General features: G+C 54.4%; 1 protein-coding gene across 1 annotated transcript; it reads right to left on the reverse strand.

Moving 5' to 3' along the window:
* Positions 1-1,832: 1,832 nt before the first annotated feature.
* On the reverse strand, positions 1,833-7,486 carry ENO2 (enolase 2 (gamma, neuronal)). The gene is made up of 11 exons (XM_009328799.1): positions 7,402-7,486; positions 6,377-6,472; positions 6,035-6,093; positions 4,947-5,016; positions 4,641-4,774; positions 3,727-3,949; positions 3,086-3,283; positions 2,756-2,957; positions 2,441-2,549; positions 2,245-2,303; positions 1,833-1,902 (listed from the first exon to the last, which is right to left on the reverse strand). The coding sequence occupies exons 1-11, from the start codon at positions 7,484-7,486 to the stop codon at positions 1,833-1,835; spliced, it is 1,305 nt and encodes a 434-aa protein (XP_009327074.1).
* Positions 7,487-7,918: the final 432 nt, after the last annotated feature.

Here is a 7,918-nt window from a genome sequence, read left to right on the forward strand (position 1 = left end):
GTGCCTCCCAGCATCTTCGGGGCCTGCGCGGGTTTGTTCACCCGTGGGCATGAGGTGTGGAGCTGGACACTGGCTTTTAGGTGCAGCCTTTGAGTCTGGGGGGAGTTCTACTCCGCGGCTACGCCGCTGCTCCGAGAGGCTGAGGGGGAGACTTCAGGGAGACCGTGGGAGAGACATGGCCTGCAGCTAGAACACAAGCTACTCATTAGCACCGAGATTTGTTCTGTATTCACTAGTGATCCCCTAGATCTAGGGCTACTGACCTGAGCTGATAACGGTGGGCAGGGTGCCGTTATCGTTTATTCTCTGTCATAGCTTGGGTTGGATTTCTCACAGTAGCAACCCCCGGCCTCCCACCTCGATCGGAGCCTGTCCAGAATAACGCTGTTGAGCAGGCACTGGGGTTTGCTGGCACTCAGCCTGCCGGGGCACCAGCTGGAGCTGGAATACTTTCACCAAGTACCACTGTGTTGCCCCTGTGAAACAAGATGGAGCTGAGAGACTGACATCCCGCCTACCCCTCCACTGCTCTGCAAGCCCCTTTTGGGGGAGGGGGATCAGCTTTTTCTCTCCCAAAGACTTGCAGTTCCAGCGTACCATCGCTTGATGTCAAGTGGGCAGCTGGCCTGTGGCCAGTCCTGAGGTCTTTACATCAGTGGAGGGCACGATTAAAATCCCTGCACAGCAGATCTTCATGCGACGTGATTTGGTGGAGATGGTGGGGGCAATTCCCACCCTCCCACCTGCCTTCCCCTCGGTGTTCCCCAGCTGGGTGGCCGACAGAGCAGTCTGGCTGTGGGACAAGGCTGTGGAAGGAGGTGGGGGTACCTGGGCCTGTTCTTTCTCTTGTTTTGGTTACCTTTCTGCGTGAGCCTCTCGTGCTTTGATGGCAAAATGTCCCCACTTCCCAAACACTGGCGTGTAGAGAGAAACTTCAGGCCAAGCCAGGCAACTCAGGTGTGAAATACATTTTAATTGAGTTTAGGGATCTGTAGTTTGTCTGTTGCTCAGCTGAGCATGGGCTGTCCAGAAGGTGAAGCAGACATTATGGGCGGAGAAGAGGGTGAAGGAGTGCAAGAGGGAAGGAAACAGAGAGAAAAAGGTCACAAGAAGCAAATGAGAGCATGGGTTTGTTTACGGATGTGTTTTAATATATCGCCCCACAGTACTACGTGCTGGCCCGGAGACTGACAGCACACACACACACCCCCAGTGAGGAACAGCAGTGCACTTCAACGCTAAGCTGCTGGCAAGCACAGCCCAACACAGCACAGCACAGCACTCGTGGTGGAAGGAGGGGACACTCAGGTCCCACCAGGGCTCAGCGCAAACACACACCTGGGGCACAAGGACGCTGTAGGCCAGTACACATACACCTACACGCATGCACAACGAGAGCGAGCCACTGGCGACACTCGTCCAAACACAGCTACAGGTGCGACACTTGTCCTAACACACCAGCCGACGCACATATGTTCACTGCACATGCTTCGGCGTACAAGGGAAACACACCGGGCAGCATGCTCTCGTAGTCTAACACATGAACAGAGCAGCTCAGACGCGGCCCTGCACAAAAAACAAAAGACACACAACGCCTAGATCCAGAAATGCTTATGACCCCAAAGCAAGGGACAGGGTGTAGGCCTCTCTCTCATCCTTCACCTGGGTACGTCTAGCCGGGGACACCTGAACTCGAGGGGGTTTGAGGTGAGAGGGAACCGGGTGGCGGAGGGGGCAAGAAAAAGCAAAAAAGGGAGCAGTGGAGGGAAGGGGGCTTCACAGTCTGTGAGGTGGGAAAGAGCAGCAGGGTGGCTGTGCCCTGGGGACAATGTTCAAAGAACACTTGGGTTGCGAAAGTTGTGTCCGGCAAAGCGTGCTTCATCGCCAAGCTCTTCCTCAATCCTGCAGGAGAGAGAGAGACAGCACACATCAGGCCCTTGCTGTGAGGGAGCATCGGAAGCACCAGGGCGCCGGAGAGGCAGTGCATTGGCCAGGAAGCTGACATGGGCCAAAGGAGTTCAGCTCCTGCCAGCTGCTGCACCTGTGGAGCTGCACCCTCACGCCAAGGAGGAGGGAAGGAGTCTGCTCCAGAGATCTCCCTGGGATCCCACTGTCATCTCTGCGCCTTGTCTTCATGACATTTCCCCCACAAGCCCCATCTACCCTTGGGCTTTCAGCTTCTCCCACCCCAGTTAGTCACTCCCCCGTTCTCTCTTCTGGGTTCCCGTCCCTGGAGCCCCTTACCTCATGAGCTGGTTGTATTTAGCCAGGCGTTCAGACCTGCAGGGAGCACCCGTCTTTATCTGCAAAGCATTCCCCAAAACAAACACTGTAAGACACTGTTATGACTTGTACCAGTTTCCCATGGCAGGGCAGGGGATTCTGTCTTCACATCCCTTCGCTTTCCTCCAGGCCTGTGCGTGGCCTGGGTCTCACCCACCTGCCCAGTGCACAGTCCTACAACCAGATCAGCAATGAAGGTGTCTTCGGTCTCCCCAGATCGGTGGCTCACCATCACACCCCAGCCGTTCTCCTGGGCCAACTTGCAGCTGCAAGGAGCGAGAAATGCAGTCAGTAGCTCTCACTCCTATTACCACCGCCTGCACAGGGTGAGATCCAGGCACCCTTTCCTCCCACCCTCAGCATCCTACGCTCTGGTAGAGACAAAAGTCTATTCATCCAATAGATAGCGTGACACCCTGCTGTGGTTCATCACCAACCCTTTCGCAGGACAAGGGCAGCGGGCTGCACTTACGCTTGGATGGCCTCCGTGACAGATCCAATCTGGTTGACTTTGAGCAGAAGGCAGTTGCAGGCCTTCTCTTCAACAGCTCGTTCGATGCGCTTGGGGTTTGTCACTGTCAGGTCATCTCCCACTATCTGAATCCCCACATTGGCCGTGAACTTGGACCAGGCCTCCCAGTCATCTTGGTCAAAGGGATCCTCGATGGAGACCACTGAAGGGACAACAGAAGAGACATGAGTCAAAGCTGCAACCCTTCCCACCCCAAAAACACAGAGGGGATGCACCCGTTAAGTATGCAACATCAGTGCTGATTCCCTACTGCCAAGCACAGCAGCTCACCTGGATAATCACGTACAAAACTTTGGTAGAGGTCACCCAGCTCATCTGCAGAAATATAGCGGCTTGGGTCATCTGGGGACTTGAAGTCCAGGTCATATTTGCCATCACGGTAGAACTCAGAGGCCGCCACATCCATACCGATGACAATCTTGTCCGTGTAGCCTGCCTTGTCAATAGCTTCCTTGAGGAGCTCCAGAGCTGGGAGGAGGAAAGTTGCAGTCATGAGAGTCAGCCTGTGCAGAGAGCTCTGACTTTCAGTGGGAACCTCCCCTGGGAGGGTCCCGAGAACCACTGAGAGTCTGACGATGTGATGGGAGAGGTAGAAGGGAGCCCAGAGCGCAACAGAAACATGCCAAGGAGCTGTGGAGGCCATATCCAAAAGGACGAGGAGGAATTAAAATACAATCCACAGCCCAGTGACAAGTTAGGGGAAGGCCTTGGAGAAGTCTGCGCACGTGTGAAAGGCCGTGACAGATCAAGGCCACCCCAAGGAGAAGGAGCTTAGGAACCATTCTCTAACACAGGAGGTCAATAACACTGAGGCATCACATTTTGAACCAATCTTTGGGGAATGCTGTGAGCTGGGTGTAGGAAGCCACAGCATTGCAGGCAGGGGTATCCCATGTCTGCAGGGCTCTCACCTTCACTATTTTCCAGGATGTTGGGGGCAAAGCCTCCTTCATCACCCACATTGGTAGCATCTTTGCCATACTTCTCCTTGATGACACTCTTGAGGTTGTGATAGACTTCAGCCCCGATGCGCATGGCATCGCGGAAGCTTTCAGCTCCCACAGGCAGGATCATAAACTCCTGCATGGCCAGTTTGTTGCCTGCGTGGGAACCTCCATTGATCACATTGAAAGCCTGGAAGAGTCCATAAGAGAATCAGAGCTGAAGGAACCGGTCTTGGCACCACCTAGAGGAGGCTCGCAGATGAGTCACCATGCCCATTCATGCCACATCCCACAGGATAACGTAACACATCAGCTACAACGCATCACACCAAAGGCACATACAGCCTGGTGTCTTCCTTCCAAAAGTGGCTCAAAGCAAATGGTTGGAGAGGACTTTCCCACCTGTTTCCCACTCCTGAGCTACATGTGTTTTATCTGTGCTGTGTTTATCTGTACGTGTTTATCAACAATGCTACGTCAATCTCTCTTCCAGGATCTTTCTCCCTGATCCCGAGAAAACTTTAGCATCCACAACAGCCTTTGTGAAGGAGTTTCACAGGGCAGCTACCCCTGGTCTGAAGACCCACATTCCCCTGTTTTGAACTGTGTCCCAGAGGGTTCACATGATGCCCTCTGGTTCTTGTGCCAAGAGTGAGATCCTCAGCCAACCCCCACCACAACCTCTGCTGTATCCTCCTCAGGGCCCTCTTTTCCATATTGAAACCTGACAAATCTCAGGCCCTAGTTTGCTTCCTTGGCAAGTGCAGTGCACTCAGCTGATGTTTCAGTCCTATATCTCTTCCTTCTCTACCTCCCAACACACCCTTTGAACTTTCTTTTGGAGTTTCTCAAGGTGGATATCAAGGATGGAGGAGTCTTACTGGCACAGGAAGGATGAGATCGGAGTTGCCGGCCAGGTCAGCAATGTGCCGGTACAGGGGGACATCCTTCTCTGCAGCTCCCGCCTTGCACACAGCCAGCGAAACTCCCAGGATAGCATTGGCACCAAACTTGGCTGTGGGCAAAACCAAGGAGGAGTTAGGCTTTGCAGGTAGCAACCTCCTGCCCAGCGGGTGCCCTTGCCAGCCCAACCTTGGGCTCACCACAGCTCTGACAGTGCCCCCCGCTCCAGCCCTGCAGCCTCCCATGCTCTTTACTTCCCAGGCCAAATAAAAGGAATGAATTACATTTGTTCTCTGTGCCGTCCATCTCAAGCATCAGATTGTCTATCTTCTCTTGATCCACAACAGAGAGGCCCTGCAAGAAAGAAACAGCTCCTGAGAAGGGGAGGCTGAGAAGAGCTGTTGGCTCTGGTGTGCGAGAAAGGAGGCGTTGATGGAGAAGCTGGGGGTACAGGGACCTTTTTAGCTTGTGGGGGAACACATACACACAAAGCTCCGGAAATTAGTGCCTCGGTATATAGTCAAGTTAGGTAACCATGATGATGTTGCTGCAGTGCAGTGTACTTGTACCCATGCTGGAGAGGGGATCAGCAGCAGCCCAGGCAAGGCTACGCATTGCTGGGGCCACAGGACTCCCTTGGGGATTTACCCAGCCTTTTGGCAGCTTCCAGGGAGCTTTGTGGTGCTGTGACCACACAGAAGCTAGGCAGAACAACAGTACATGCTCAGTCCCAAACAAGCGAATGTAGACTAGAGGGAGCCATATGCCGGAGCAAGGTGGAGAGCAGGATTAGGCCCAACACAGGCAGCCCTCCACCAGGCCGGGTATTTTTCAGGGGTGGAGAGAGCTGGGCTCTCAGCCAGACCCCCCCACGGGCTGCATGGGGTGTAACGTGTGGCTTCAGCTCAGCTCTCCTCAGAGCAGGCTCCAGGTCTTCACGTGTAAACAGGTTATAGATGTGACACTACCGCTCCGCAAGGCTGTGCTGGCGGCGCTGCCAGACCTTGCACATCACACCATGAATGCTGGACGAGACAAACGGGTGTGAGGCCACAGACATGTGGATGAGATTCAGTGCTTGAGGAGGAGCACATCTGAAAGAGCAAGAGGGCTCTACAGGGAGCATTGAGGGGGCTAGTTAGGTGGTACAGATGCTGCAGTGGACCAGGTAGCATTAAATCCTTTCCGCCCATAGAAAAGATCGCTGCGGACACATACAGGCATGGAGGGCAGGATGGGTGTGCCCAGGTTCACAGAGAGCATCACTATGTCTGTTAACCCAGTGAGATGAAGAGAGGCAGAAACAGAGATCAGGGGACAGAGACGGACCAGAGTAAGCGTTGGACAAGGGAGAACAAAGAGAAATCCTTACAGAGCCCACGAGAGCTGGGGCGACAGTGCTGTTGATATGATCCACGGCCTGCAGGACCCCTGAAGAAGGGAAGAGACAGAGAAAGAGAGAGAGAGAGAGAGAGTGAGGCAAAGAGGAGAGTGGAAAGAGGGAGGGAGAGGACCGATAGAGAGACTGAGAGAGGGAGACAGCGAGGGAAGATCGAGGCCTGATCTTTCACTTTACACTAGGTCTGTGCCTCTGTGGTCTCCCTGAGGGCAGTGGGACACATCCACATCACGCCAGTGGATGCGCGGTACCCTCCAGCGGAGCCCCATGCACAGGCAGCCCCGGGGACATGATGTGGAGCAGGCATCTCCCCACCTTTTCCGAGGAAACGTGACTTGTCATTGTCTCGCAGCTCCAGCGCTTCGTAAATACCAGTGGACGCGCCGCTGGGGACTGCTGCTCGAAACATGCCTGGGAAACAGCAAAAGACGGGTGTGAGAAGAGCAGAGGGTGAAAAGGAGGGAAAACCCTCATGCACCTGCTTCTGTCCTGCTTTTGTGGGAAAGGATGTGGCAACCACTTGTGCAAACAGATGGCCCAGCTGGCTGGCTGCTCATGGCTGGTCTTCTCAGAGGTGGAACACTTCTCAGAGGTGGAGCACCAGGGTGGCAGAAATAAATGCACCCAGGGCTTCCAGATTGAGAAACCTGGATCTCAGGCACCCAGAGGTCCACACTGATCCCAGAACTACGGGTGACAGGTGGAAGTCTGGCTCCTCAGCCCTCCTCCTGGTTCCAGAAGCAGCCTGATCCACAGCCACCAGCAGCTTCCTCCCCCTCAGACTGGGGCTGGGTTTCTGCCTCGGTGAAGAAGGAAGAGACTGTTCGGATGCCTGCTCTGGCTCCTCACTGCTCCTCACCCCTCAGCCCACCTAGCTTTGGGCCCAGCGCAGATGCAGCTCTTCCAGCTGAGACACGTGCATGTACATACCTGCACAGAGAGCTCAGGGACAAACCTTCCCCTGCCTCACGAGCATGGCCATGGACGTGTTTCCAAATTTGTACTGTGTCCCAGGACTAAAAGCATAGCTGCAGCAGGGCATCACGGTGATATGACAAGAAGGTAAATATATTTATGTTAACGAAACTTTCCATCCCTGCTACTAGCAGTCACATGGTTCAAGCCATGACATGCACGTGTGCAAAGTTGCTGAGCACATGCACAAGCAGAGCCACAAGCAGAGTTTTGGTCTCTGCGTCTTCCCCTGGCTTGCTGTCTGCCAGGGGTTCACTGGAGAAGACCCTCCATGCTCTCGGCGGAGTGTGCCAGGCTGCTGTGCAGTGCCAGCTCCGCCGGGGTGGGCAGGACTTCCCCTCCATCTCTTGTCCTCACCCGCATACCTTTGTGTGTGTACAGGTCCACCTCAACTGTGGGGTTCCCACGGGAGTCCAGGATCTCGCGGGCATGGATCCTCTCGACTGCCATGGTGAGTCTGTGGAGAGGAGAGGAGAAGAGAGGAGAGGAGAGGAGAGGAGAGGAGAGGACGTGTTCAGCTCTGAGATGGTGCTCACCCTTCTAATGTCTAGACAAGACACCAAAAGAGAGAAGGGAGCTCAAGGAAAAGTGACCTTAGGTGCTGGAGCTAGAACTATCGGCTCAAGGAAATTTAGAAATTGCTATTAAAACCCAGATTGTGGGAATCTATCCACATTTTGTACAGGAACGGGTTATCTACTTGAATTTATTCTGTCCCTTTGCTGCAGATGACAAACTAAGAGCTCTCTCTCCCTCTCTCCCTGCGCCACGGCTGAGTGCTGCTGCTTCTCAGGGCTCCTGAGACGAGCCCGGGTGGCAGATATGGGGAGGGTGCCACAGCATCCACAGGCAGCAGAGAGGGAGAGATCAGCTGGGGCAGCC

This window comes from Pygoscelis adeliae, unplaced genomic scaffold, assembly GCF_000699105.1.
Source record: "Pygoscelis adeliae isolate BGI_AS28 unplaced genomic scaffold, ASM69910v1 Scaffold120, whole genome shotgun sequence".
Lineage (NCBI taxonomy): Eukaryota > Metazoa > Chordata > Aves > Sphenisciformes > Spheniscidae > Pygoscelis > Pygoscelis adeliae.

What these genes read in the sequence shown, in the direction of transcription:
- ENO2 (XM_009328799.1), bottom strand. Translation starts at nt 7,486, where the DNA reads ATGGCAGTCGAGAGGATCCATGCCCGCGAGATCCTGGACTCCCGTGGG. An exon ending in CCCCAGCTCTCGTGGGCTCT is followed by an intron (nt 5,017 to 6,034) that starts GTAAGGATTTCT and finishes TCTTTCTTGCAG; the next exon opens with GGCCTCTCTGTTGTGGATCA. An exon ending in TTTTGTACGTGATTATCCAG is followed by an intron (nt 2,958 to 3,085) that starts GTGAGCTGCTGT and finishes TTGTCCCTTCAG; the next exon opens with TGGTCTCCATCGAGGATCCC.